We start from the raw sequence: 15294 nt of genomic DNA, 5'->3' as shown, positions 1-15294 counted from the left end.
TGGGTCTCCAGGATATTACTACACACGAGTTCAATATACTCTCTGCATTAACCACTTATTTTCCAGTTTCAAAGGCAGTCTACTGAGGGCACCTCCTACCTGCTGTTTGTACTGGCAATGTTGGGCAATGGGACCTATAGCTTGAGCATCATAATGGTCCTACCGGCACTAAAGGACTCCAAACAGAATTTCATCATCAGCCATCTGGCCTGGCTCATCGGCAGTCTGGGAGTCCTGATTCTGGACTTCTTTGTATCCTTAACATCACAAGTAGAGGTGCATGTCATCTGTCTTATGTTCTAGTCTTGTTAACCTCATCTTCCATCTATCAGGCAGTCATTGGCACAGCATGACATCGGAATAATTAACTCGGAGTGAATGTGTTGTCAGGTCGTGTATTGAACATTTAATGCATTTTGATGAATTACTGAAAGAACCTTGACCTTGTTGACCAGGTAACAATCCAGTTTGTTGTGTACAGAAAGAATAACTCTGGCAGAAGACATACACCACTCGCTGCACTGGAAGTAGAGCCTCTGATGTATGAGGAAGATGAGATGTCAGTCTTGGAGCAAACCTGAGCCTCCCAATCACCATTTTTCTGCCCTTTGTTTGAATTCACTGTGTGGACTTTTATATTTGACTTTTTGTCTGCCTACTTTTATATGACTTGATGGTATTGACTTTGAAAACAGCACAATCCAGTCAGGTGTTATAGTGTGATATAAAGAAGGAAATGCTCACGCTTCAACGCTTAATTTAATACTGACTTAATAGTTAGGGTAATATTTTCTACATACTGTCGGGCCGATGGAGATATTTATTTTGTTAGAATGACGACTAGTTGTGGAGTTGGCTGCACTTACAGCCCCAAATCTAAAAATGTGATTGGGAAGTGCGAAGCACATTCAAGCCCCTACAAAGACAGCATGGCTTCTTTTTTCCCCCGTGGAGGCAGATTGACATCGCCAAGCTGCCGAAGTACACTTGTCCGTTAGTGTGCAGATATGTGTCACGAAACACAAATACCCTTCTACCCCTCATCAACTTAACATGACGATCAATTATGTTTTGCTTATTTGAAGCTAACACTTCAAGCACTAGGTGTGGATCTGGATTTTTGTCTAGCGCGCCAAGATGTGGACAGAGAAACTCTGTGTGGAGGCAAATATTTAAAGTAGCGAAATTGTGATCACAAAATTAGTAAAATTGGGATTGGCTCGTTCACAGACACATTTTCAGAAATAGCCCGATAACGGCGGCACGGTGACCGACTAGTTAAAGCGTCTGCCTCACAGTTCTGAGGTCTGCGGTTCAATCCCCGACCCCGCCTGTGTGGAGTTTGCATGTTCTCCCCGTGCCTGCGTGGGTTTTCTCCGGGCACTCCGGTTTCCTCCCACAACCCAAAAACATGAATGGTAGGTTAATAGAAGACTCTAAATTGCCCGTAGGTGTGACTGTGAGTGCGAATGGTTGTTTGTTTGTATGTGCCCTGCGATTGGCTGGCAACCAGTTCAGGGTGTACCCCGCCTCCTGCCCGATAATAGCTGGGATAGGCTCCAGCACACCCTAGTGAGGAGAAGCGGCTCAGAAAATGGATGGATGGATGGAGGCCGATAACGTACTTAGTTGATTACATTCAAGCTTGATGTGTGTGACATGATACTGTATGTCCCCTTTAATTGTCCAATCCACAGCCCTGCAGGGGCACAGTTGCATAAAATCTGCAGATTTCTATTACAATACTATATGATGTGATATACTGCAGTTCTCACTTTATTTATTTGATCATTCTGCTTGACAACAGTCTATTTCAGCATCAACTTCTAGGATAGTTTAAGTTTTTGATTAATTATTCCTCTTGAGGCGGCATGGTGGCCGACTGGTTAGAGCGTCTGCCTCACAGTTCTGAGGTCCTCGGTTCAATCCCCGGCCCCACCTGTGTGGAGTTTGCATGTTCCTCGCGTGCCTGTGTGGGTTTTCTCCGGGCACTCGGTTTCCTCCCGCATCCCAAAAACATGCATGGTAGGTTAATTGAAGACTCTAAATTGCCCGTAGGTGTGAATGTGAGTGTGGATGGTTGTTTCTTTGTTTGTATGTGCCCTGCGATTGGTTGGCAACCAGTTCAGGGTGTACCCCGCCTCCTGCTCGAAGATAGCTGGGATAGGTTCCAGCACTCCCGCGACCCTTGCGCGCATAACCAGCTCAGAAAATGGATGGATATATTGATCATCAGCTAAAAATATAAAATTCATAATACAAGGTTGTTGGCACTTTATTAAAACAAATTGATGGCCTTTGTTTTTAATGTTATTTTAGTATTTCGTTTTCTGTGGGCCCTGTTTGCCTCTTTTGAGTTTTTGAAAATAAGCCCTTTTTGAGATTCGTCCTGCTTTGCCTGCCTGCTTTGCTGTTCTGGGGTCCAACATGTCGCAAACCTTGACATTTACTTTCTATTTGATCTTTTGTCATAGAAAACTGGTTGTGTCTGCTTTATTTAAATTGGAATTGGCAGTGTACTTTTTCACATGGGGTGTGTGGCATATAATGGAAAGTTGTTATTAAATAACTAGACACTTTGTTAACATATGCAATGAGAAAAACATTTTAACTTTGTATTTGTTTTGAATAATAATTTATGTATTTATTGTGCTGTAGGCTATTTTTTCTGGCGTCTGGCTGATGTTGGCAGAGTATGCAAATAATTCATGCTAAAATATTTGCTTTAGCATCTTCCTGTGAGTTTAGCATAGCAAACAAAAGAAGATCACATGCAGTTTTACAAAGAAACAGCCCACATAATGATGCAGTGGTCCACAATCATGTACACTCACATTCACACCGGAGTCTTCAAAGAACCTAACAGGAGGCATGTGCACAGAAATTTTTGGGGGTGGGGGGTGCTCAAGTAAAACTGCAAACTGAAGCCACAATAATAAGAATGTTGTTAAATTAATACCTCTATGCCAGTGTCAGTCAAAACTGAGCATTTTTATTTTTTATTTTTTTTATGTCAGTATGTCAGATCTTACAGGTGGCCGATGGTCATCCAGCTGTGGTTAGTCACAAGAAAGCATTTTTTTTCTTTTATGGTACATATTTTTCATACAATATGAAAGACATTTGAAGTGTGCCAATGGACTTGGACACAATGTGGGCCTCTTCACCAAGCATGATGCTTGTCTTTACGATCACAGGTGTGTTGGACCCCATCCCAGCTGACTTTGGACGAGATGCGAGGTACACCCTGGACTGGTCGCCAGCCTATCATAGGAGACCCAGACAATCATGTACACTCACATTCACACCGGAGTCTTCAAAGAACCCAACAGGAGGCATGTGCACAGAAATTTTTGGGGGTGGGGGATGCTCAAGTAAAAAAAAATAAAAGGGCACCTATTACTATTCATAAACTAAAAATCACAGCAGTAAATATTATACTTATTATTTTTTGTTAAACATTCTAATCAAATAGAACAACTCTAACTATCAAATGAATAACAATATTCGAACATAAAAAAATCTGAATAAATGAAATAAAAATAAATCATCTAGTCGCTACTTCACAGGAGGTTTGCCGTCCTGAGGAAAATTTTTATGACCTTTGTAGAACAGAGGCTTGGCCATGTTCTATAATTTCAAAATACTGTAAACCACAGCTACTTTATGTTTTTCTCTAGTTCCAACACTTCTACTACAAAATGTGTGGTCATGCTTCTTTTCTTTGTCAGGCTTTCACATCAAAATAATATTTTAAATGAAATAAAACTATTGAAGCAGTCTTTAAATTCTCTGTGTCCCTCTAACCCATGGGGTCAAACATACGGCCCGCGGGCCAGAATCGGCCCATCAGGGGGTCCAATCCGGCCTGTGGGGATGGAGAACACATTCACTGCTATTTTTCAATAAAAGTAACTTTTGTTGCTAATTTTGTCCACTGGAGGGTGTACTGACAACACAAATGGCATTGATGCACTTGTGAAGGCCAAACAATGCCAAGTTTCAGGAGCACACTAATATAAAATGGTGTGCCATGTTCACACTGTGAAAATAAATACCTCCTGTAGAAATGTTTTAAGACACTGAATTTTACAAAATTTCAGTCAAAAGCTTCACCTCAAAAGAGGTTGGTTTGTTGGAACTTTGGCGTTGTTTTTTTCCATGCACTGCCACAACTTTAATTTTTACGTTTACATTTACAAAGGATGCATAACTGAATGGTGCACACTCACTTATTCCTAATACTGTTGAAATAATGTTTTGTAAAAAAAATCAAACTGCTCATATGATTTACAACAAGATAATAATGAATAAATGTGAATATTTTCCAAAAGTACTTATTATTTGCAGCAAAACATCCATCCATTCATTTTCTGAGCCGCTTATCCTTACAAGGGTCGCAGGAGTGCTGGAGCCTATCCCAGCTATCATCGGGCAGGAGGCAGGGTACACCCTGAGCTGGTTGCCAGCCAATCGCAGGGCACACATAAACAAACAACCACTCGCTCTCACATTCTCACCGAGGGGTAATTTTGAGTCTTCAATTAACCTACCATGCATGTTTTTGGGATGCGGGAGGAAACCGGAGTGCCCAGAGAAAACCCACACAGGCACGCGGAGAACATGCAAACTCCACACAGGCGGACTCAGAACTGTGAGGCAGACGCTCTAACCAGTCAACCACCATGCCTGCAGCAAAAACAATGGGGGAACGTTTTTAATAGCTGTTATTTATGGATTTTTAAGTCAAATATTGTGGTCCGGCCCGCTTCAGATCTTCTTCTTTTCCTTTCGGCTTGTCCCGTTAGGGGTCACCACAGCGTGTCATCCTTTTTCTTGTAAGCCTATCTCCTACATCCTCCTCTCGAACACCAACTGTCCTCATGTCTTCCCTCACGACATCCATCAACCTTCTCTTTGGTCTTCCTCTAGCTCTCTTGCCTAGCAGCTCCATCCTCATAATCCTTCTACCAATATCCTCACTATTTCTCCTCTGGACATGTCCAAACCATCGAAGTCTGCTCTCTCTAACTTTGTCTCCAAAACATCGAACTTTGGGTGTCCCTCTCATGAGCTCATTTCTAATTTTATCCAACCTGGTCACTCCTGGAGCGAACCTCAACATCTTAATTTCCGACACCTCCACCTCTGCTTCCTGTTGTCTCTTCAGTGCCACTGTCTCTAATCCGTACATCATGGCTGGCCTCACCTCTGTCTTGTAAACTTTGCCCTTCATCCTAGCAGAGACTCTTCTGTCACATAACACACCTGACACCTTCCTCCACCCGTTCCAACCTGCTTGGACCTGTTTCTTCACTTCCTGACCACACTCACCATTGCTCTGGACTGTTGACCCCAAGTATTTAAAGTCCTCCACCCTTGCTATCTTTTCTCCCTGTAGCCTCACTCTTCCTCCTCCACCCCTCTCATTCATGCTCATTCTGTCTTACTTCGGCTAATCTTCATTCCTCTGCTTTCCAGTGCATGCCTCATCTTTCTAACTGTTCCTCCAATTGCTCCCTGCTTTCATTGCAGATCACAATGTCATCTGCAAACATCATGGTCCACGGGGATTCCAGTCTGACCTCATCTGTCAGCCTATCCATCACCACTGCAAACAGAAAGGGGCTCAGGGCTGATCCCTGATGCAGTCCCACCTCCACCTTAAATCCCTCTGTCACACCTCCAGCACACCTCTTCACTGTTCTGCTGCCTTCGTAAATCTCCTGTATTATTCTAACATACTTCTCTGCCACTCCAGACTTCCGCATGCAGTACCACAGTTCCTCTCTGGGTACTCTGTCATAGGCTTTCTCTAGATCCACACAGACACAATGTAGCGCCTTCTGACCTTCTCTGTACTTTTCCATCAACATCCTCAAGGCAAATAAAACATCTGTGGTACTCTTTCTAGGCATGAAACCATACTATTGCTCTCAAATACTCACTTCTGTCCCACAGCTCTGCACATCACCCTTGTTCTTAAAAACGGGCACCAGCACACTTTTCCTCCATTCTTCAGGTATCTTCTCACCCGCTAGAATTCTATTGAACAAGCTGGTCAAAAACTGCCACCTCTCCTAGATGCTTCCATACTTCCACAGGAATGTCATCAGGACCAACTGCCTTTCGATTTTTCATCCTCTTTAATGCCTTTCTAACTTCCCCCTTACTAATCATTGGTCCACCACACTTGCCTCTTCTACTCTTCCTTCCCTCTCATTCTCCTCATTCATCAACTCCTCAGTGTATTCTTTCCATCTCTCTAGCACACTACTGGCACCAGTCAACATATTTCCATCTCTATCCTTAATCACCCTAACCTACTCCACATCCTTCCCATCTCTATCCCTCTGTCTGGCCAACGTGTATAGATCCTTTTCTCCTTCTTTAGTGTCCAACCTGGCATACATGTCATCATATGTCTCTTGTTTGGCCTTTGCCACATCTACCTTTGCCCTATGTCACATCTCAATGTATTCCTTTCACCTCTCCTCGGTCCTCTCAGTGTCCCACTTCTTCTTAGCTAACCTTTTTCCTTGTATGATTTCTTGTACTGTGAGGATCAACCACCAAGTCTCCTTCTCTCCTTTCCTGCCAGAAGATACACCAAGTACTCTCCTGCCTGCCTCTCTGATCACCTTGGCTGTAGTGGTCCAGTCTTCTGGAAGCTCCTCCTGTCCACAGAGTGCCTGTCTCATCTTTTCCCGAAAAGCCGCACAACACTCTTCCTGTCTCAGCTTCCACCACATAGTTTTCTGGTCTGCCTTTGTCTTCCTAATCTTCCTCCCCACCACCAGATCATCTTACACACCACCATCCTATGCTGTCTAACCACACTCCCCCCTACCACTATTTTACAGTCAGTAACCTCCTTCAGATTACATAGTCTGCACAAAATGTAATCCACCTGCATGCTTGTACCGCCGCTCTTGTAGGTCACCCTATGTTCCTGCCTCTTCTGGAAAAAAGTGTCCACTACAGTCATTTCCAACCTTTTTGCAAAGTCTCCCACCATCTGTCCCTCCAAGTTCCTTTCCTGCATGCATGCATACATACATACATACATACATACATACATACATACATACATACATACATACATGCATACATACATACATACATACATACATACATACATACATACATACATTCATACATACATACATACATACATTCATACATACATACATACATACATACATACATACATACATACATACATACCTACCCATCACTTCTTCGTCACCCCTATTTCCTTCACCAACATTACAATCTGCACTAATCACGACTCTCTCTCTGTCTGGGATGCGCAGAACTACTTTGCACCTTCCAGAATTTCACCTCTTGGTCACATCCTACCTGTAGAGCATAGCCACTAATCACATTATACATAACACCCTCAATTTCAAGTTTCAACCTCATCACTCGATCTGATACTCTTTTCATCTCCAAGACATTCTAAGATAACTCTACTTTTAAAATAACCCCTACTCCATTTAAATGAATTTGACACGCCTGCTAACCCCTCGCTTATCATTAAACATGATGCAGTCAGCAAATAGATTGACAAGGCTTTGAAATCACTGATTTAATTAGTACAAAACCTGTAGGCACGATTGGAATGAAAAGGCAGTTTTATTTTTCATTGACATCTCTTGCTACCAATCGGTGACAGGTATTCCTCGAGGGGCGGGACTATGAAATAAAGGTTCCTCGTGGGGCGGGACTTCCTGTTTAGTTGTGGTTGGATGGCAGGCATCTACCGGGTTGACACGTAACTGAAGTTAAAGGTGCCATGCAGGCCTCGTTGGAGATTTCGGACTTGACTTTTTTCGTAAAACTACTATAGGTATCTTCGGAGTAAAAAAAAGAGGAAGGGGCGAGTTTAGTTTGTATCGCTACATCTCGGCAAATTGCCCCACAGTAGTCAAAGTGGAAATCTGAGCGACCACAAATTTGGAGTGAAGCGAAGAAGAACGCCGCGAGTGTTACCGTGCCGAAAGTAATGTTTGCGTCAACTAGTCTCGTCTGCGTGAAAATGTCTCTGGAGTGAGGGGTGACGTTGCGAGTTGAGTCGGGAAGTTTCTAGCGGCAGAGACGGCGCTTACTCGCTCGGGCGGTGGGGAGGGGCGCGGGTCCAACATGGGAAACGGTGTGTGCTCGCGGAGGCAACGGAGGATTTTCCAGTGTCTGCTACTCGTCACAGTGGTCTGCGGAATGATGTACGGCGGCATGGTGTCATACGAGACACATAAGGACCTGAAGAGGACACAAACCATGGCGCTGAAATACCAGCAGCACCAAGAGTCTCTGTCGGCTCAGCTCCAAGGTAAACACGGTGACGGTGTCGTGATTGACTCCCCTTGCCCATGACATGTTGTCTCATCAAACTCTGTTAAACGGTGTGCCTTTCAGTTTTCCCACGCGATTTGTGCCCGTCGACGCTCATTACTTAAAACACAATTTGGAACTTTAGATTGATGCCAAACTTGCGGTAAATACGGCGTAAAGCTGACAGAACACGTTAACTGCAAACCAGAAAAAGTGGTCCCATTCCATCTCATATTGACATCACATACTGCTCAACAGCAACAAGCGGACCACAAATATACAAAAAGTACATTATTATAGACCCAAATAGTAGGCATAAGGAAGTCAATTGACTAGCACCTCAGCTTTAAGTATACAGTTTTTGTAGTGCTTTGTGCCCGTCAACACTGATCTGTTAAAACACAATTTGGAACAAAAGAATAATGACGAACGTGAGTTCAGTTCGGTGTGAAGCATTATAGAACACTAAAACCGAAAACCAGAAAAAGTTGTCCCACTTTCTCTTACCTAACATCACGGCTACAATAGTAGACCGAAAATATACATGAAGTACATTATTATAGACGTAAATAGTATGCATAGGGAAGTTGTAGCAATTCAGCTGTAAGTATACTGTAGTCTGACGGTGTTTAACTCCAAGACAGTCCATGACCTCTGTCCCAGGGTGCTGTTTAATCTCGTGACTGACCAGGTTAGGTTTTAGCAAACAGCTCAACTGCCAGCTAAATGGATTGTCTGTTTTTTGCCCTCAGAGGTCGGTGGGCTTTACAGGACACAAACACACACGCGCGCGTCTTGTTTGTGCTCTGCAACTACACAAGTTTGCTATATCTTGAAGTCATAAGGGCAACCAAAGCATCTGCTACTGTCTGCCTTAAGGCAGGAGGAGCAACATGATTTGAAGGATACAATTCTGTATATTCCCTCCCCCCCCCCACTATTTAAAACAGTTCCCAGATGTATTCATAACATGTCTGTGATATGCTTTCGTCAAAATACCCGAAGGATTGAAGAGTTATTGCATACATTATACACCACATTGTTTTGTCTTGCTGTAATCAGCTGGTTGTAGGGGCTGGCTCTGTCTCATGCAAATGAGCTAGTCCTCATCCCGCCCCATTTACTGACAGGTCAATGGCAAGTCCCGCTTTTCAGTGAGGAAGAGACATGAGGACCTGTAAAGAGAATGAAAGCATTTTAACTGGTTGAGGAGGCATTTAATACACTATACTGTGCGTATGTAGCGCATGGACACATCACCAAACACAAATACCCCCCTAGGCACCACCTCCTACATTCACAACTTCACTGAACAAATGCATCACAACAAGTGCTGCTTATCAGAAGCTAACATCTTTAATAGCTAACATTGATCTGTGCATCCAGCATTGTGCTTATTTAACCATAACATCCCCTAACTCACATCCACACAAACACACACACACATGCAATTGTTACATAACAGTGGGGCGGAAATGTAGAACGGCTCACTCACAGAAAACCTTTTCAGAAATTGCAGATAACGAAAGATATGCTTGGTTTTCACACTAGATTGATGGGGACTGACTGGCAATCAGAGAGCTGACTACTTGTATACAAACTTTACAAAGTCTGTTTTCCGTAGTATGTACCATTTAAAGCCAAGGACTATGGTGGAAAGTTCAAGGGTCTTCGATTAAACTGGCTCAAATCAAACATGGTGGCTTGATCTTCTATGAATTGACCTTTTCATAATGCAGAAAGGTTATTGTCTACTGCTGACTTTAACTGAAAACAATGACAAAAACGTGTTGGTTTTGGGGTTGTACCCAAAAATATGCAACCCAAAAAACAGTGGGACCAGGATGTAACCAGGGGGGCTGGAGGTAGTTTTTATCCATCCATGCAACCATCCATCCATCCTTCCATCCATCCATTTTCTGAGCCGCTTCTCCTCACGAGGGTCGCGGGCGTGCTGGAGCCTATCCCAGCTATCATCGGGCAGGAGGCGGGGTACACCCTGAAGTGGTTGCCAGCCAACCGCAGGGCACATACAAACAAACAACCATTCGCACTCACATTCACACCTGCGGGCAATTTAGAGTCGTCAATTAACCTACCATGCATGTTTTTGGGATGTGGGAGGAAATCGGAGTGCCCGGAGAAAACCCACGCAGGCACGGGGAGAACATGCAAACTCCACACAGGCGGGGCCGGGTATTGAACCCCGGTCCTCAGAACTGTGAGGCAGACAGTCTAACCAGTCATCCACCGTGCCGCAGGTAGTTTTCAAATAATCTAATTAGATTTTTATTTTGTTGGACAATGACATCTTAATTTGGAATAGTACAATGTTAACCATGTCTGAATTTCCACCACGTGATGTCTGTTTTGAATCATCCGCTATGTTATAATATAAATTACGGCCAGCATTCTGACACCCTTGGAATCAAACTACCTCACATCTTCTTTTCGACTGACACTTAGGGCTGGATATTGTTAAGAACGTCACAATTCGATTTTGATTCTTTATGTTGCGATTCAATTCGACTTGGATTCTTTAGGGTGTGATTCAATTTGATATTATCTTACATTATTGATTCAGTAAGAGTATGTATTTTCATGCCCATGTGAAAATGTTTTATGCTTCCTCAAATTGTTGAGGAATAAAACGTCTGAAAATAAAACATTTCCACAATAATAGCATATTATTTTGTGCATATGAAGTACAAAAGTAAAAGCAAAAACACTGATCGTTCTGTATAAGCACAGAGAAATTAAAGTACATGTAAAATAATATTTCTTCTTGAAATTCTGATTGGTTTTGTCGCCAATTTGTTGTATTTAATTCGAGTGTGAGCTTTGTCCATACAATACGACCTGCCAATCCACATCAACTCAAGAATTTTGCCTTCAGTGTTATTCCTTTCATGCTATTATGTCATTAGTTTAAAATTAACAGTTGGGAAACAGACTTTCCTGACCTGAATTCATCAATACTCAATTGTTTTGGACTATGTACACCTGAAACCGAACATACTGTATGTGTTTGGGTTTAATTATTTATTAGCATTTTCTTCACCTCACCCACAGCTTTGAACCACAATGTGTACCTGGATGAAAACATTATTTTTTTTGTTTGTTTGTTTTAGTTATATTTTTTTTATGTTTCAGTACTCACTTTGCAGAATGTCTCTGAGAGTACAGCCTTGTTTGTTTTAGTTTCCATTTCAAGACAATGGACCATTTTACAGACTCTTTATGGCCTGGCACTGTGCCACAGGTTCTCTGAGACAGGAAGGCCTAATAGAATGCTATGCCCATTAGGCCAACTCCAATAGTAGTAGCGTCACTGAATTGATGGTGTGTAAATGGGGCAGCTGGAGCTAAGGGGCACTCATTCACTGGTATTAATGACACAATTCTGTTCCATTACAGAATGCTGAATAGTTGTAAAGAATATCTATGTGCAAAAATTTTAAAGTGGTGGCATGATAATAAACCTTTTTTGCAAAAAAAAAAAAATGATGAGGTGTGAGGTAGACTTCATTGACCTAACATCTAACAAGATAAAAAAGTGCTTCATACCTGTTTTTCTTGTTTCCTTTTAACAAGTCCTTGTTTCCTTTTAACAAGTCCTTTTAGAGAACACACCAGTGCAAACTGACACTTTAACTGGAGTACATAGGTCCTTATCTTGTGTGGCATGTTTGTATTCACACTGTGGAATTGATCATTCAGCATTCATACTGATTGTGTTACTTGATGTCCATGAATTCCAGTTGATTGATGTTTTCTGTGTCCTAAATGTAGAGTTTATGTCTGAGGATAAGTAGTGTAGACAATGAATGGATGGCATCTCAGAGCAAAAAAAAAAAAAAAAAAAACACCGGCGCTTCCTTGATTTCTAACATGGCTCTTTATGAACATGCTCAATGCAAATTTGCACTCAAACATTCAGGCAACCAGTGCTGATATCTTCCTGGTGTGATTGGCAGTATTCTCTCAATAGATCTAATCATTCCCTATCTAAACCAGCAGAGCTGGATTGTAAAGGTCATCTCCATAGAGTGCTGCCTTGTTTCACACTTTGCTAATGCACTTTCATCAGGCTGTGTTGGAAATTGGTCTGAAACCAAGACAGGGATTGCTAATTCTTCCACAGCACTCTGTGTACGTGCACGTTTTGGAAGACACTTTGTACTCGTAATTACACTTTGTGCTAGTAATTAAATCCATCCACAGGGACTGGTGATGTATGAGGTATCAAAAAAGTTCCAAGACTGGCCCCCCCTTTGCGGGTTGAGGGGGCCCGGCCCTCCCTTTCTCGGTGTGCCGGCACAGCAACTTAAACCAGTTGACTAACATGCATGTGATATGGTCTTTATTCACTAATGTGTTCAATAGACATAGGTATAGGCTTGAATTGCTTGTGCTGCGATGCGAACACTACCAATAACACAGGTTGTATTAAGATATCAACTCAGAGGTTCTTACAGGTGTTTAGACACTATAAAAGCATCCCACCGCACCACTCATCAGTAGCACTGCCTTGTTCATTTCCCACATCCTGTACTGCCCTTTTCTGTCTTCTCTCATTTTGTCCTATTGTTTAGCTGTTGCATGTCCTCACTGTGTGTGTGTGTCGTCCCCTGTCCACATACCTGTATAAGAAAGTGATTTGACTTTGTAATGTTTGTTGTAGTCAAATATCTAGACTGTCTAACTATCGTTCTATAGTTCGCACCCCTATTCCCCTTGTCCGTTCTGTCTCTCTCTGTCTCTGTCCCCTAAAACTCTTTTCTGTCCGGCTGCATTTTCAATGGGCATCAGAGTAATTAACAAAAATAATTCAAAAAAATAAACAGAGGGAGTATTTCAAACTTCCCTATTACACAGCAAATCTGTTCCAGCACAAAAGGCATACAGATCCACCATTTTGCATGGCCATGCAGATGAACAGGACAGGTTAAAAAAAAAAAAATGTTTCAGGACTGGTGTCACGAAAGACAAAACTTCAAATTACGAGTTATCGTCTTTAGTGTGGGCCAGATGATCACTCGGCACATCTACAAAGTGATCCTGCAACATTTGCCTCGTTCAGTTTGTGAGAAGAGTTTAGGCAGCCATGACGACGCTTCTGCTCACAATGCCCTGAACATCTGACAATTGTGGCAGAGAAGAACATCGTTAATGCTGGAGCAACATACCTACTCACCCCACCTATTTAAGTGTGAGTTACTTTCTCTCTTTACTGAGCTCAAGAGGGTCTTCAACTGGACCCATTTTGAAGAAAAAGTCGAGATCGAGATGTCCGTGATGACGGATCTGTGGTGGATTCCTAAAGAATCCTTCCAGGAGTGCATGCAGATGTGGCAGAAAGGGCTGGGGAAAAAATGTGCGTTGGACCCCAGGGGAATTACTTCAAAGGGGAAAACTTGTATGTTGCAGTTTGGATTTGAAATACCGGTATATCCTTTGTGACACCAGTCCTGGAACTTTTCAGACACATCATGTGAACTGTACAGCAGTGGTCCCCACCCTTTTTTGCGCCATGACCCGGTTTCATGTAAAGCAATATTTGGAAAAATCAGCCTCGTAGCAAATAAAAACAAATGAGATTAAAAATACAACTCACCATCAAACATGAAAGTAGTTGTTGTCAGAAGTGGGAGACCTGCTCTTGTTTCTCTTCAACAAGCCGGAGACAATGACACTCGAGTGTGCCACTTATGTCCAGTCTACTCTGTAATTTTGTTTTGGTTGTCGTCATTGCACAAAATCGCTCTTCACAAAGATGGGATGTTGGAAATAGAAGCAAAGATATTCAGTGCCTTCTTGTTTTCAAGGCCTCATTTGCGAGCCTGTCGCCAGATATGAAGATCACAAGGAGCGGTAAACTCATAGAAGTTGTCGTCTGTCTTATCGTTTCGCCTTTTTCCTGTTACAAAGAAGCTCAACAAAGATTATTATTATTTTATTTTTTTTGATAGCTTGTAGCGGCACGGTGACCGACTGGTTAGAGCGTCTGCCTCACAGTTCTGAGGAATGGGGTTCAGTCCCCGGCCCCGCCTGTGTGGAGTTTGCATGTTCTCCCCGTGCCTGCGTGGGTTTTCTCCAGGCACTCTGGTTTCCTCCCACATCCCAAAAACATGGCTTAATTGATAACTCTAAATTGCCCGTAGGTATGAATGTGCGTGGGACTGGTTGTTTGTTTGTATGTGCCCTGCGATTGGCTGGCGACCAGTTCAGGGTGTGCCCCGCCTCCTGCCCGATGATGGCTGGGATGGGCTCCAGCACGCCCGCGACCCTAGTGAGGAGAAGCGGCTCAGAAAATGGATGGAAGGATGGATGCTAGCTTGTGGGCTTACCTTCGTACTATCATGTCATATGTTACTTACAGAGGCACAAGTGGATGAACCAGATTTTCAAAATTAAACAATTTTCAGATTATGATTGTGAGTGACTGTGATTCCCACCGCTCCAATGAATAGGGATAAAAAGGAAATTGCAAATGGAGTTAGTGTCTTTTAATTTCCCATATGTGTATTGTGCTAGATGTCCATATAATGTATTTGCATCCATAAACATGGTTTGGCTATAGGAAGCATCGTGCTAAATGTGGAAATTTAATCTTCTGCAATCAGAGGACGCATGGAACCACTGTCCCACAGTGGAAGTGTGTTCTATATCATACAAGAGAAAACTAAGTTATATCATGTATGTTTGTACTTTTAACGTTTTACAATTTCTTGACTTGGCAATCAGGAAAAATGGCCATATAGTGAAAAGTCTGCCCTGTCAATAATCGATAAAAAATGCTTAGTTACAATGTCTCGGTTGAACTCCTCTGCTTTGTAATGACATTACAATGTTTTACTCCTCTTACGATCTTCACATTTGTAGTGGTGTATGAGCATCGCTCAAGACTGGAGAAGTCTCTTCAGAAGGAGAGGTTAGAGCACAAAAAGGCCAAAGAAG

The 15294-nt window shown here is 42.6% G+C and overlaps 2 protein-coding genes and 1 long non-coding RNA gene across 4 annotated transcripts in view; 2 read left to right on the top strand and 1 right to left on the bottom strand.

Moving 5' to 3' along the window:
* Positions 1-3782, top strand: part of LOC133482512 (lysosomal amino acid transporter 1 homolog) — a 23364-nt gene extending 19582 nt beyond the window's left edge. The window contains exons 6-8 of the mRNA XM_061782714.1: positions 67-252; positions 456-559; positions 3198-3782. Coding sequence (XP_061638698.1) covers positions 67-252; positions 456-559; positions 3198-3222 — 315 coding nt within the window. The 3' untranslated portion in view covers positions 3223-3782. The remainder of the gene's footprint in view (positions 1-66; positions 253-455; positions 560-3197) is intronic.
* LOC133482513 (uncharacterized) lies at positions 2551-14832 on the bottom strand. The gene is made up of 3 exons (XR_009789816.1): positions 13952-14832; positions 9361-9509; positions 2551-3264 (listed from the first exon to the last, which is right to left on the bottom strand). It is a non-coding gene; the product is annotated as an uncharacterized LOC133482513 (long non-coding RNA).
* golim4a (golgi integral membrane protein 4a) overlaps positions 7730-15294 on the top strand; it is a 21492-nt gene continuing 13927 nt past the window's right edge. Inside the window, exons 1-2 of one of the 2 annotated variants that reach the window (XM_061782710.1) lie at positions 7730-8332; positions 15220-15294. In XM_061782710.1, the coding sequence (XP_061638694.1) occupies positions 8146-8332; positions 15220-15294 (262 nt within the window). In that variant the 5' untranslated portion in view covers positions 7730-8145. The remainder of the gene's footprint in view (positions 8333-15219) is intronic. The other variant, XM_061782709.1, reaches the window with a different exon arrangement.

The sequence above is a fragment of the Phyllopteryx taeniolatus genome, chromosome 8 (genome assembly GCF_024500385.1).
Source record: "Phyllopteryx taeniolatus isolate TA_2022b chromosome 8, UOR_Ptae_1.2, whole genome shotgun sequence".
NCBI classification, from domain to species: domain Eukaryota; kingdom Metazoa; phylum Chordata; class Actinopteri; order Syngnathiformes; family Syngnathidae; genus Phyllopteryx; species Phyllopteryx taeniolatus.
This window is presented reverse-complemented; position numbering and strand designations above follow the sequence as displayed.